Here is a 14,308-nt window from a genome sequence, read left to right on the forward strand (position 1 = left end):
GCTTGAGAGAAATGGGAATGGCTTTTTGAAGTCCATAATAATTATTTTTTTSAGACATCAGCACAAGATAAAGCAGGTGTTCCTCTGGGAAGTGATTCTTCTAGTAGCTAAAGGGACTAATTTTGCATCCTGTCGAGTTTCACATTTAATGAGTAGTGTGGGACATGTCTTCTCAGACACTTAATCTTCAGTAATTTTTTAGGAAAAAAGAACAGCGCCAAATATATATGCATTTATTTTAGAACCTTTTCAGATCTTCGAAGTAGGAATGGCTCACTTCCCACTCTTTCATAGTCTCTTCAGGCCTTTCCTCTCATCTGTGGGATAACAATTTGCAAGATCAGTCATGGTGCCTGCTTTGGATTTGCTAGAGAATATATATTACGTGACTATGTAGCCATTTGAACAGTTAGTTTTTATAGGTGTTTTTTCTGTTGTAATGCCTGACCAGATGCATCTGCTATCCTTCACTTAATGTGGTTAGTTTGTTTTATGGAGTCAGATAACTGAAACAGTCAGAACTTCCAAAGAACAAGTACATTTCACTTCCCAAAGACRCTTCCAAAATGTGTGCATTTAGAAAATATGGTTCTATGTACTTTTGGAAGAGGGAGACTAATAGAGATCTTTTTGATCAAGATCCAAGCAAAAAAATACATACCAAAGAGCTGGAAGGTTGTGTCCAGTGGGTTGGGTTTTAGTGAATGTGTTTTACTTGCAAGTAAAGGATTGCAGTGAAAAACCCCACAGGATTCTAATAGTGTCTTCCCCCAACTGAAGCATCTTAGGAAACTGAATTTTATGATTAATCACTTGGTTCAAACAAGGTAATAATATTGTAGTGCTTTGSACGTGTCTGAAGTATTGTCATGTAATATGCGTGATTACTTTGTATTTTGCCCTGCAGGATCTTGGATATTTCTGATTGAATTAAATACATTAAATACTCTAGGGCTTAAAGACCTAAAATAGAGTCTATTAGGGTTGTACCTGAGTTATTTAAGAAGGATTTTCATCCTCCCTTTAAGAGGAGGAAATATTAGTGAATGAAAGTGGACGTTTTGAGCTTTGTGCAAGAAAAAATGTTACGTRCAGCCATTGATCTTTACACTTCATTTGCACAAACTGGAAAGCAGGTACCAAAAATGAGTGACTGATAGATTTTCTTTAGTTTGTTTGTATTTCTTCTATTAAGGCATTTCTTGGAGAGGTTGTAGTTTCTTTATTCCATAAATCCTTGTGTGTATTGATTTGCACTGTGGCAAATGTGAAGTATACAAATGCATGTGAAACATTATTCATGCTTTTTTCCAAGTGCATAGGGTTCAAAAATGCATGCAATAAAGAGAAGATGACAAAGAGGCAGAAATGAAATTGTCCTGCATTTTTTAGCCCAGGCAAGATCATGAGAAAAGGCTTTAGGGGCTTGAATGCAAAATTTTTTTGTTGGGTAGGAAGTCGCCCCATCACTTTAAAGGAGCAATGCTTTTGGAGAAATTGTTTGGCACTTTAGGAAAGCCRTACCAGCTTGGTGAGCCAAGGAGGCACTTTATTTCAGTAATCCTGCTGCTGCCCAATTTAGCTGTTATTTTCCTGTTGTCTGAAGAGTCAATCCCTTAATCATCTTTATGATCTTCTCTTTCAGATCCTGAAGGTTAACATTTGTCATGTTGAGATTTGGGCAGCATCTCATCAAGCCCTGTGTGGTCTTCCTGAAGACAGAGCTCTCCTTTGCTCTTGTGAACYGGAAGCCAGTGGTCCCAGGGCGTATCCTTTCAACCAGAGCCTCGGTCGTGAGCGCGTATGACCGTTCAGCGTTCTGTGGGAAGGGGGGAGACGCTCCGCGTGTTCTGAAGGCCAGGTAGGATGGATGTTAATCAGGTTTATTCTGAAACCAGTCAGTGGAATGTACTATGCTTGATTGGTGTTGCAGAACTTTTAAAAACGGTTGCTTAGCAACTGTGACCTTAGAGGTGAATTTCTATTGACCTTTTTACCACGGAAGGCTATAAACAAGCAGGTGCTACTAAAAGCATTTTAAAGTGTATCTGAGGTGCTGGTGTTTAAATTTTGTATTATGCTAAATAACGTATCCTGTTTCCCTTTTAATAATGTCACTGATTTTTAGACATAATAACTTCTTTATGCAAAATTTTCAACTTCTCAGAGCTAAATGTACACAATTTGTCAAATGGCAGCAGAATCCTGTACGAAGGCTATTTTTTGACGGGGGGAGGGGGGCAAGTTGCTTTGATTAATGTAAGTAGGAATGGATTAAATAAACCATCTGTATAGCATGCATATTTCCTGAGGACAAAGACTGATGTCTTAAGTAAAATTATCTTGTCAGTTAGAAATTTCTTAGGAATTCAATTCTGCAAGATGCAATATGCTTGGTAGTCTCTTTTCTAGTGTTGCATATTTTTTCCCCATCAAAACTCTACTGCTCTGTAACTTGTGCTTATTTCATTGCATGGAGGTGGAACTTTTCGTAAGTATTTAAGACTGATTATTTCATTTCTGTAGGTGTCCATGGTAAAACTTCAGTAAGTAGTAAATCAGGCAATGGAAGGATGTATGTTGGAAAATAAAAACCCGTGCCTGTACATAGAGAGTAAAAATAGGTAATAAAAATTTATTTAGCATCACTGAATTTATCAAAGCTTTCATGTTGTTCTGTAGTTTCCTGTTACTTCTTACAAGTTTTAATATACAATTTTAAATTTATTAGCTTTTATATCTACAAACGTATTTTTTTTCTCCTGAAATATTGACTCCCCCTCTCTTCCCATTGCTTAGTTAGAATACTGTTATTCAAAATAAAATTAACTTCTCTGTATCCCAATTTTGAACAGTTGCTGTTTGTTGCAGATGTCAGATAATTTGGTTAGAAATGGATAGCAAAGACATACAGACTTCAAAGAAACTTTAAATGTRTGTTACTATGTCACCACTATGTTTTAATCAATTAAATGAGCAGTTCTACTTAACTCTGAGTTCCTGCAGCAGCCTGCCTAAAGTATCTGATACAAATCAGTGTGATTTACAGTTTTATCATATTTTCAAAGCTATGTAAAGACAATATCAGATCAGAGTGTTAATAAAATACACTATGTGTGGATGTTCTAAAACAATGATTAATGACTTTGTCAATTAATTAGGTAAGTGAACGATTGCATCTGTTGTTAAATAAAGAAGAGCTCTTCCAGATGAAAGGTGGTACTTTTAAATTTTGTGAGGTTCTAGAAGTAACAATTTAGGAAGCCTATAAAACTTGATTATTACAAGCCTCTTTCCTTCTTAAATAATTAAAGATTATAAACTCCAGTTGCACAGTTATTGCTGACTGTTTGACAGATACATTTATTTGCTGTGTTTTAGCTTTGTTATTCCATAATGAGTCTTGTAGCATATTTTATAGTGTCACATAGTTTTAATAGCTCATGTGTTGTAATATATAACATTGTCTTTGTTTCTCTGTTGAATAAATGTTCAGGTAATAAAAAGAAAAACCCAATCCTTTTTCTCTCTTTACAATAAGAAAAAATTTAAAAGATCATGATGCAAAGGCTAGGATACAGTATATACAATAGAGCTAATTTGCGGTTGTAAGCTTTTAAAATGTCTGTATAAGGCAACATTCATCTTAAGGCCTGGCAGTAACAAGTCTGTTTTCTTTGTTTTATTGCAATAATTTATCCACCTTGTCTTCAGCACACTTGTGACATTCCTTTTCATTTTTTGTTTTTTCAGTACAAAATAAAATTTTAATGCACGAGAATTAGAGAGACAAAGGAAATCAGTTTGAAAGCCAGCTCACTCCAGGTGGTGACTTTAATTAACTTGTAAAGTTGAAATTCCATCTTGAGAAGGAACACAGGATAGTAGTTGTGAAATTGCTGTAATAATTTTAAAATATAGTTATACTCTTAAAAAAAAAAATCAGTAAAAATGGTCTTGCAGAGTTCAGCGTTCATGACTTGAGTAATGCCAAAGCATGTTTATGCAGTTGACACGTTAAAAAGTTTTTGTTTTGTTCTGCTTTTTTCTAGCTGCCAGGCTTGTGAATTCAGGCTGACACTTGAAAGTCAAACTGTTCTAATAGTAACCCAGAGTAAGAATAGCAAGAAAGATGTGCTCTCTCTCCTGCTGCAATTTCCCCGGCATTAGACTTTTGTCTAATGAGCACATTCTAGTTCATGGGCACACAAACTTGTTTATAATAAGATCCCCTTGAGAGAAGAGATAGTAATTATTGCAGATTCTTGAATAAGAGCTAACTGGGATCTTGAGTCGGAGTATCTGGCATGAAACTCCTATCTATACTGCCCAAGCTAAAATATGTATATTTGATTGGTGCTAGTAGCAAATTCATTTACCTCTTTTGTCACAACCAAAGAAAGGAGAGAGAGAGCTACATCTGCAAGGTTGTGTGCACCGCACAATGACATCCAGTCACACTGGCGCCCAAATGGGAAAATTACTAAGACTTGGAGGTGCCTCACCAGTCTGTTGGAAGACATCAAGCCTTCCAACTCCCAACAAAAATGAAATGAATACATACCTGCTCTGTTCCTGCATATATTTCTAAGGGGAAGATGGGGTTTGCCTGCCCTTTATCTGTCTTATTKCGGAGTGGCGAGGCATCCTGTAGTGCATGCAGCCTTGTTTAATGAGACATAGCTTTTTAAGAGTACAGAAATGGTATGATTTTGCATCAGTAATAGTTATGGATGCATCTGGAACTAAGCGCTTGTGTGGGAAGAGTGTATGCTGTATATGTCTGAGCAGTAAGCTTGGAAGTGAGGAGACTGTGAGCTGGTTATTGTACAGGAGTACACATCCCAGCAAGTTTAGCCATGCACTGATACTGTTTTCTATGAAAAGTGGAGTTCCTATTTCCTATTTGTGCTGTTAACTTGCTGCTCTGTGAAGAAGGATTGTGAAGTATCATCCGTGGTTGTCTTCATCWTATTGATAGTTGTCTTAGAAGATAGCTGTCCGGTAGCTGGAATAGTGCAGGGCTATGTCTGTAGCCAACAAATGCATTGCTTATGTTACTCAAAATATACAAGGCAGGAGATGAATCAACTCATGTAACCTGCATGAGCTAAGCTTCTGGTGTTGTCTTCTCCCTTGTTTCACTCAGAGTCCTGCTGTTTCCGTAGTTCAGAACTGTAGAGTTTCTTTTAAATAAAATCCATCTGCTCATTCATGTGGGCTCTTTGTTCTTTAGTATGACCACAAATACTTTGAGGAGGACCTCCTGTTTTACTGATATTTTCCTATCTACACAGCATAGCTTTACTTGGGTTTGCTCGCATCTTCAGTAAATATGGGCTAATTTTTTCATCACTACCTTTGTCACTGCGTTATGCTAAGCTTTGGTTTTCATCTTGTGTTAAACATGAAAAATGAATTTGAACATTAGTAGAATCCATTTGGGAACCAGAACTTCTATTGTAAATAAAATTATTCATTTTTTTATCTCTTTTTTTTTTTAGCAGACAAGGTATTGATGTTTGGATTTCTGTTCAGGATGCCGTAAGGAGAACTAGCACAAAAGGAACATGGCAACATTTGTAAATTGATTGAAAGCTATAAGTAATGACAGAGACAAACATCATACCTACGGCAGTACTATATCATACTGAACATTTTTCAACAGTTATTGGTTATTAAAAAGAACAGGCTTTTAACTCGGAACAATGTGCTGACAGTGATCAGGATCAAGCAAATTTAATAATAATTCGTGGTGGACAGTGTGGCCCATTCAACAACAGTGCGTGCATGTGCATGAAATAAATCAGAATAAATGCTTTACAATATTTTTTAATCTTTCATTGATTATAAAAAGCTTTTTTTTCCATTTAAAAATATAACACTGTTTAACTGTTATACGTTGGGTTTTGCTGGGGTATGTTGTATTCTTTTCTGCAGATATCTGGTTCTTCCACCAGAAAGAATCTGACTATCGGGAATAGAGAACATACAGAAACCCAAAGCATGTGATATTTTCTAGCAACTTCATTACTATATAAAGTCAATGGTCGTTATTTCTCACTGAGGCAGTATATGCCTTGTTCCTTTTTTTATTAAATAGAGGAAACATTAGTTGAACCAGATGTTCTTTCAAAGACATGATAACTTGCAAAGTAATTATTCTGAATCTGTTACATGAGTGGGATGGGATCCAGGGTCGTCGAATGTAAGAATACTGTCTGTTTTGCTGTACTTGTGTGTGTATCTGTGTGTCTGCGAGCTCCCTTGTCAAAAGCTATCAGAATTGACCAGAATTGATYAGAACTACTTGAGACTGACACGTTCTGTATAGTTACAAAACAGTTGCTGCTTTTCTTACGAGATTTGTGTTTAAATAAATACTTTTTATCAGCAGGGTATTAATGTTTAAAAGTAAGTTTAATTTTTCATTTAATTATAATTCTCACAATTTCTGTTGAAGATAGTAAACTGGCTCCCTAAAGAACAGGATTCTCTCACAAGTTTGGATGAAAATCATGGTGCTTGTCATGTACCTGAAGTTTTTATTCTTCCTTAAGTCACGCAGCTGCTGTTTGTTGTGATTTAGTTAGCTTGTATGCTGCACATACTACAAATGTATTTATGCTACATAATTATGAATTTTACACTTTCTAGTGTAAAAAAATTAATACTTGCTGTAAGACTAAGCTATAGAAAATAAAATTCAGTTAYATTGCAGAATATATATACTGCCATTTGCATATTGCAATTGTACACTGCATTGTAACAGCTACATATTATATGTTCCCAGCCCTGGGGGAAAGTACTCTTAGTGCTTTTTACAGAAGCTTCATATGCATTACTGTTATTAATTTGCATTAGCATGATGCTAAGGAGCAGTAATGAATCAGTACCCTGCTGTCTTAGTTCCCCTTCAAGCAAAGAGCTAAAAATAGTTTTTCTTCTGTAAAGACTTTGTAACCTAAACATGTGCCTTGAGATAGTAATGGAGTTGCATGAAAGCAAAATAATATTGTTCAAGACAATAAGGAGTGAACTTCTCAGTTGAACTTCCCAAGTTTTCTAGACATTCTAAGAGGAGAGTGTATTAGGAAGAGTGATTGAGGTAGCTTTCCTGGTGTAGAAAAGACCTCCTGAGTGAGAAGAGGAGATATAAATGATGGGTCTTTCTTGAAAATGGAGGAGGAATATAGAGTATGCTAGTTCAGCAGGAATGCAGAAGCGATTGACTTGTTTTCTGTATTKTCAAGATTTGGTAAATTCTTTTTGAGATCCCAGACTGAAGCTGTTTGTCTTCAAAAGAAAGTCTTAGGTTTATTTTTCTGTCAGGCTCTAAATAAAGCTGTTGCACAGTTCTTCCCCATACGAGCAGTCTTGATCCCTTCAGTAGGACTCATTAATATCAGTAATGCTTCCTTACACAAATAAGAGTAAGAAAAACAACTCCTATACTTAATTTTTTTAGTTGAAGTAAATTGCAAAGAGGATAAGGAGTAGGACTGCCCCTTCAGTAGTGTAGCAGTAAGCCAGTAGATAATCTTCAGTGTGCTCTCAAGCTACCTTCTGAGAAAAGGCTTCTGCTTAMACAGGCCAAGAAACGAGTGCTCAGCTTGGTATATGCAAACCCCTTGAATTTAGTAGCAATGAAAAGTCCAGTTAATTATCTCAGAGCTGGAGTAATTCTGTTTGCAGTCTACAAACGAAAGGGTGGTGTTTGACACACATTAGGAAATGCTGCTTCTGAAGATGATAAATGTAAGGCTGTGTGCACAGAAGCTTGTCTGTCTGTCTCTCTCTCTGCCTGCTCTGTCCCTCCCTGATTCTTATCATTTGATCTGGTAAAAATCATCTCCTTTCAGATCTGACCTCACTTGAAAGGTTCKCACTGTTAGAAAATATATTTCATGGTAAGGATTTACCTATTCTGTTTGCATGTCATAGTTGCATTAACATAATAAGAGGGATGAAAAATTCCATTGTAATGGTTTGTGACAGTGCTTTAAGAAGAAAGAATATATGGAAACAATAAAATCAGAAGTATGTTTTGCTTATTTGAAAGTGGAGCAAGTTGCCTACTAAATTATTTGTTTGTATGGATTCAGTAGATAAGTGCTAAGAATTAGGTTATAGCATACCCTAAATTGGATGAGGCATTTAGAAAACTTGATTAAGGCCACGTGTGAAAGAAGTAGTAGCTCCTAGGGTGGAGCCTGGTGCATGATACAAACATGGGAATATCCATCTTATGAAATGCCGTAAAGGTCGTTATTAGTGGTGTGTTCAGCTGACCCTCAAGTCACACTATTAGGAAAGTGATGAGATTTCAGAATTGGGCTTGAAAGTATGGGTGTTGTAATAGGCTGGATCTGTGCAATTAAATTTCTTGACTGCATTGCTAACATATGCTGAAATCCACTAAAAAAATACCATTTTAGTCTAATGTATTTTGTTCCTGTGCTCAGCATCATTGTTGTGTTTGGAAGCTGTAAATGACTTTAAATCAGAAAAACACATGCATAATCCTCTCCACTGCTTTAGGTATTGTAGAGACAGTCTCTGTACAGTTTTGAAGACATGTTACTAATGTATGTCCTCTAAAAGTGGAACTACATATCCTTGCAAGCTCCAGGGACATGCAGAAGAGTTCTTGAAACATAGTCTAGGAGTTCTTACCATTTTGGTGAGGTATTGTGTATACTTATACTATGCCTCTAAAGTAGCGTTTGGAGACCTCTTTCTTGTCATCATGAAGAAATGCGGAACATCTAAATGTTAGTAGTTGCTGATTTACTGTAAAAGATGAAATCTCACAGAGCCTGCCCATTGGCTTCCCAGTATTGTGCTTTTTGTTGTTTATGATATTGTTAAAATTCAGTTTTATATGAAAGAGCATAGTTTGTGATATATGAGTTTATTTCATGAAATTTACATTCATAACAAAATGATTTCACTGTGTGTTAGGTTAGTTACAGCCTCCCTTTTTGTTTATCCTCGTTAACAAAGTGTAAAGCATGTTAGTATTTTCACATCAGCTTACAACTGTAGTTGACTTAAGTAAATTTGATTTTTTACAATTGGAGTGGCAGACATCACTTGGAAAAAGAGTTTACCCATTCATATTTTAGCATAGCTAGGATAAATGTTCAATGAGAAAAGCATCCTCCAAGGACCTGGAAAAATTTAGTCATGTTTAAAAGAGAGACGCCAAGCTATATAGAAGGAAGCAAAATTAAGAGGTAGCACTTATTTTTTGAGGAAAGGCAGGGAACCTGCAGCTGGGTTCATAAAAGATGAAACAAGTATTTATTTTGATGTTAACACATAGTTGGCATTCTTAAAAAAAAAAAAAAAAAAAAAAAAAAAAAAAAAAAAAAAAAAAAAAAAAAAAAAAAGTAGAAGTCCTGTTCAGATATAATGAAAACTTTTAATCCAGCAATTATTTGCTAGTCTAGTAGAGAAAAAAAATGTAATTGGACTAGTTATTGGACCTGTAATTTTAATACTTTCTGTTGCATCAGTAAACCCAAATAAGTGCAACAGCTATAAATGGGTAGTAGATAGGAAATGTAAAGGAATGTATGCTGCCCTTACAATTTTGCCATTACAGAAGGTTTTAAGTTCTCACATCAGCAGCAGATAGCAATGTCTTTTACCTTTCAGGTACCAACTATCAAGAACTTCATAAAGAAATAAAAGATATTTTTTCTCATGTTATCACATAACTATTTTTAAATTCAGCTTTTTTAGTCTTTTAAGTAGTTTCTGACTAATGAAATAGGTGAGTTACAAAGCCATTCTTGTTACAGTTTGTGCGTATGTAGGACTTTTTGTCCTCGACAGTTATCTGAATGCAACACACACACAGTTAACTGAGTTTGGGCAAGATATTGCAAGATTTGCTCTTATGGCAGAATATAATTAAAAGAGATGATTGGAATTTATGGTTATTCATAATAAGTGTCACACAATTAGCGTAAGTGATGCAACAGAGGCAAAGTTTGTTTGTAATGAAAATAGATTTACTGGAAAGTCAATTGGAGATTTCATTTGTTCCTTATTGTTTCTAGCATATTGGCATGTTTTGTGCTATTCAGTGTAATACAGCACCTGTTTTTTTTTTCTCAAGTACATATTTTTGAGAGACATCTGATGTGAATTTCCTATTGCAACTGGTGAGAGGAGATCTAGTGATACAATGTTTACTTGCTGTCTCTGCTGTGAAGAGCCTAATGTATAGTATTTTTCTATCAAGAGAACTATAAATTAATATTGGAGCTTGGTGTACTATAATTATAACTTAAAGTAGATGTTTTAGTTTCACAAATATTGATTTTTAATTTTGCTATTATTATATAAGGACCTTAGAAGACAGTGAGTAAGGGGGAAAAAGGCACACCAGGAATGCTCTCTAAACATAAAGGAAGGAATAGTACTCTGTGGTGTATAATCCCAATACCTTTCCAAGGGCATAARGATCAATTAATAATATCATAACCTAATCCCTTCATGCTACTTAGTGTAGGTGACAGTCCTTTGAGTGTAACTCCATCTGTTTTATCCCCCAGTGAGTGCAGACACAGAAGTCTGAACGTAGTCCGGTCACTGTTGCTGCTGCTGGGTCCCTTAAACACTTGCTCCAGTATAAAGCACCCTAACAGCATCACAAAACCCTGTGACTGGTGTCCTMGACTTTGYAAGTCCCTGCCCAGAGTGAATGTGCACCTTTCGGCTTACCTGTGGGCCTTTCTGGATTTCAGTCAAGAAAGTAGCACATGTTCTTTCCCACTTTGCTACTGAGAACTTCTCACTTGTGCTGCTTCATTTGTTTAGGAAATACTTTTTTCTGTGGGTTTGAACTGGCAGTTGAGACAGGCTATCAAAGTGATGATTCTAAGTGGCCCTATAATTGCTTTGTAGGGATTTAGCTAAGGGTCAAGCACCTTCTCTGAGCATGTTAATTGGATAAATTGTTTTAATAAGTAGTCCTGTGCAGGTCAGATACRAATACAGCGTGCGATGGAGATTTTATTGTAAAATGAGGCTACAGTAGAAAATTGAGTACATTCATTGATACAAATGTGTTTCACTCTCACTCATACCACAGCTACGTTTTTAAGGTTGCACGTGCATGTGTAGTGCTGTTTGTTTGCTAATGTATTTCAGCCTTTGCTGTTCCTTATAACCTGCTGAGATCTAGTATGTTTCTGATCAAAGCATGGAAATCTCAGCACATTTCAGTGAGATTTCTTGAATGGATGTTCACATTGTACAATAAAAGTTGAAAATATCCTTACTTATACTTTTCATTTAAACGTCATATTACATCACATCATAACAAGTGACCTCTTTAGGGAAACTGCCTTAAAGCAGTTAATTTTCGATCAGTTACATGACCCCTCTTTCTTAACAACGCATTTGAGATGATTTTAGTTATCAGGAAATCTTTCCATTGTAAAGATTTGAACTGTGAAGTTATGTTTGTGTGTTAATAGTTCAGAAGTATGTTGAGAATACCTCATCATTATTCCATAAAATTGGAAATTGTGTATAGAAAATATTAGTTAAAATATATGTGAATTGGGAAATGCTCCTTTTTATGCATTCTGGTCTATTCATCACATAGCTGAATACAAGTTTTTGCTTTAATGTGTATCCAAAAATATAACTGTACTTATGAATGTAGTTTTGCAAATGTGTCATTGAGTCTTTTGCATTTCTTTTTATCTCATTTCCAGGTAAAATATGCCGTGTTGCAAGAAAAGAATGTGACACATTATATATTTCTGTTTTGTCATAGAAATGATGTTGCAGKTCAGCCATTGTAGTTTAGTCACTATAAGCATGTTTCAGGTTTGTATTCTTAGGCTAAGTTCTGTTAATGATAATTGGATCAGAATAGAACCTAGCTCATTTTACATGTAGTTCAGTCTACTATTTTCATACTTCATGGAGAAAGTTAAGAAAAAATACTGTAAAAACATGATTTGCGAAATAAGTTACTTTTCTGACCAAGAATGCACTCAGAGCCCAGTCTTGAAAACATGGTTACGTTTCTGCTGATAGAGTTTCAATTCAAAAGCATGTGTGATTTTGGGAGGTTGGGGGGATGGAAAGGGGAGGAGAAAAAGAAGTAGAGAAAGGGGAGAAAAGAACAAGTTTGTCTTCTGATGTTTGTCCTTTGAGGTGCGTCTTAATCATGCTTATTGGCTGCTTTTGCAGTACACTTCTTAGAAACTTTTTTTTTAAAAAAGGAAGGGGGGGTGGAAAGGTAGTTCGTGCCATGTCTTTATTCTAGAAATTTTAAGAGCATGAAATATAGTAAGACTTGTGGTAAAATTGAACAATATATGAAAAATTGCCAGATTCTAAGATTTTGCTGCAAAGTTGAAAAATGACTTGATTGTATCTGTCTGTATGGGAATGCTATTCCAGGGATAAAAGTTGTATTCTAACAATGACATTAGTAACATTTGAAACTGGAGAGATGTGAACCATAAGCAAAGTGAGTTTTTCTTAAATATTGAGGGTGAAGTAACTGAGATACATTGCTAGAGTTGAGCAACATTTGGTATCTTTTAGTGCTTTTAAATCAAGATTTCAAAGTACCAAACTTCTCTTTAAGATAAATAGTAAGTTTTCATCTTGATGGAAGTGTGATGAAGATTGAATCTATGCACTGGCATGGGGAAACTCAGAATAGTTGATCTCTCTGACCTTATCCTCTGAATAAGGTGTATTGTTGGCGGGAGAACAATGAGATGTAACACACATTTTTTTTCGAGTCTGCAAAATGAAATCATGTTTTCTGTGGAAGGGCGAGTGCTAAAAGGAGGGAAGAAGAGAGAAACACTAGGAAGTTAGGCCACAAATAATTGGGTAACCTTTCAAAGCAGGTGGATATTGCTTTTGAGAGGTGTGTCATTTAACTTTGAAAGTCATAATGGAGAATTACAAATAAAACAGCTTTATTGACCTACCATTTGATATTCCTGCTAGGAGCTTGAAAGGGGACATAAAGTCACTCCGATGCTAACTGTCTATTAACAGCTGATTTAAAGTTTTAAGTACTTCAGGTATTACTGATTGTATTTCTTTAAGTTTATACCCCTTCTGTGAATTGCTTTTAATGTATGATGAAATTGAATTACTTTCAACTGCATCTGCAAAAGGCCATTGTTTTGAGATTCTAATTTTGCCTATTCGTGAGGATTTAACAGGATACCTCTGCCAAATGCTCACTACCTGCTGAATGCTTGGGCATAGGGACCACCATCACATTTGAAACATAGTCCAACATTTTCCTGTTAAAGCCAAATGCTGTGTCCTAGAGCTTTATTGGAATTTTTGGCAGAAAGGGCTGCCTATGATATTTGCAAAATGAAATTACATATTTCCTCCCCCCAGATTTATTTAGCTCCAGGTAGTGCAAATAAAAGACAAAATGAAAGAAAACTTTTTAATATATTTCACTTTGCAGAGCTCCATTGTGGTGGAGGGAAATTACTTTAGGAGTGAAAACTTTATAAGCACTTTGAAATAAGATCAATATATTTTTCAAATGACTTTCCTAAAAAATCGTAGGGAAAAACTTTAGTAACCAAGCTTACATGGCTGCTTCTGTACCATTGCAGAGGAACTGGAATATTGCAGGAAGGCTTCTTTGTTGTTTTACTGCAGGCATTTTGAGTGCATATAAAACATGGAATTGCCACCTTTGCTTAGTAGACAAAAGCAGTAGACTTTTTCAAGAAAAAAAAATAGCCACTTAATTAGTGTCTAGTCATGTGAAAGGATGCTAATGATATATCTCTGCTCAATTAATGTTTCCTTGCTGTGACCCGATCAATATTAATAAAATAATTTATATATGCTTATCTTTCAGAAAAATATCTGAGTTTGACCTGGAGAAAGCTAATCACAAAAATGTTATGGAGTTGGAAAATTCTATTTTTAATTCTTTTTTTAACCTGAAAAGAGCAGTGTTAATGAAACACTGCTGACTTAGCATAATATCTTGCTGAGCTTACTTTCATTTATAAAACAGTAAAAGCCTCCCCTTTTCCTCTCCTATTCCTTAACCAAATGAAGTAAAATGCTTTTGATAGTGATTATAAGTTGCTTATAGAGATACATGATATTGAGTCATTTTTATATGTATGGGGAAACATACTTCTTACATGAAGTTAGGTATTTGATGAAAGAAACTGATTAAAAACAGATGGTTGCAAAAAACTTCAGAAACAGCTTAAAACAGCAATTGTGTATTCTGTAACACAGAAAAAATAGGAGATATTTTTAAACTAAA

General features: G+C 35.4%; 1 protein-coding gene across 1 annotated transcript in view; it reads left to right on the forward strand.

The window, feature by feature from the left end:
* The window catches only part of FHIT (fragile histidine triad diadenosine triphosphatase), a gene marked incomplete at its 3' end in the record, with an annotated part of 448,706 nt that overhangs the window by 180,025 nt on the left and 254,373 nt on the right, over positions 1–14,308 (forward strand). The window contains exon 4 of the mRNA XM_085300015.1: positions 1,646–1,767. Within this exon, the coding sequence (XP_085156141.1) occupies positions 1,668–1,767 (100 nt within the window). The remainder of the gene's footprint in view (positions 1–1,645; positions 1,768–14,308) is intronic.

The sequence above is a fragment of the Rhea americana genome, unplaced genomic scaffold, assembly GCF_003343005.1.
Source record: "Rhea americana isolate MKP2758 unplaced genomic scaffold, rheAme1 scaffold_16, whole genome shotgun sequence".
NCBI classification, from domain to species: Eukaryota; Metazoa; Chordata; class Aves; order Rheiformes; family Rheidae; genus Rhea; species Rhea americana.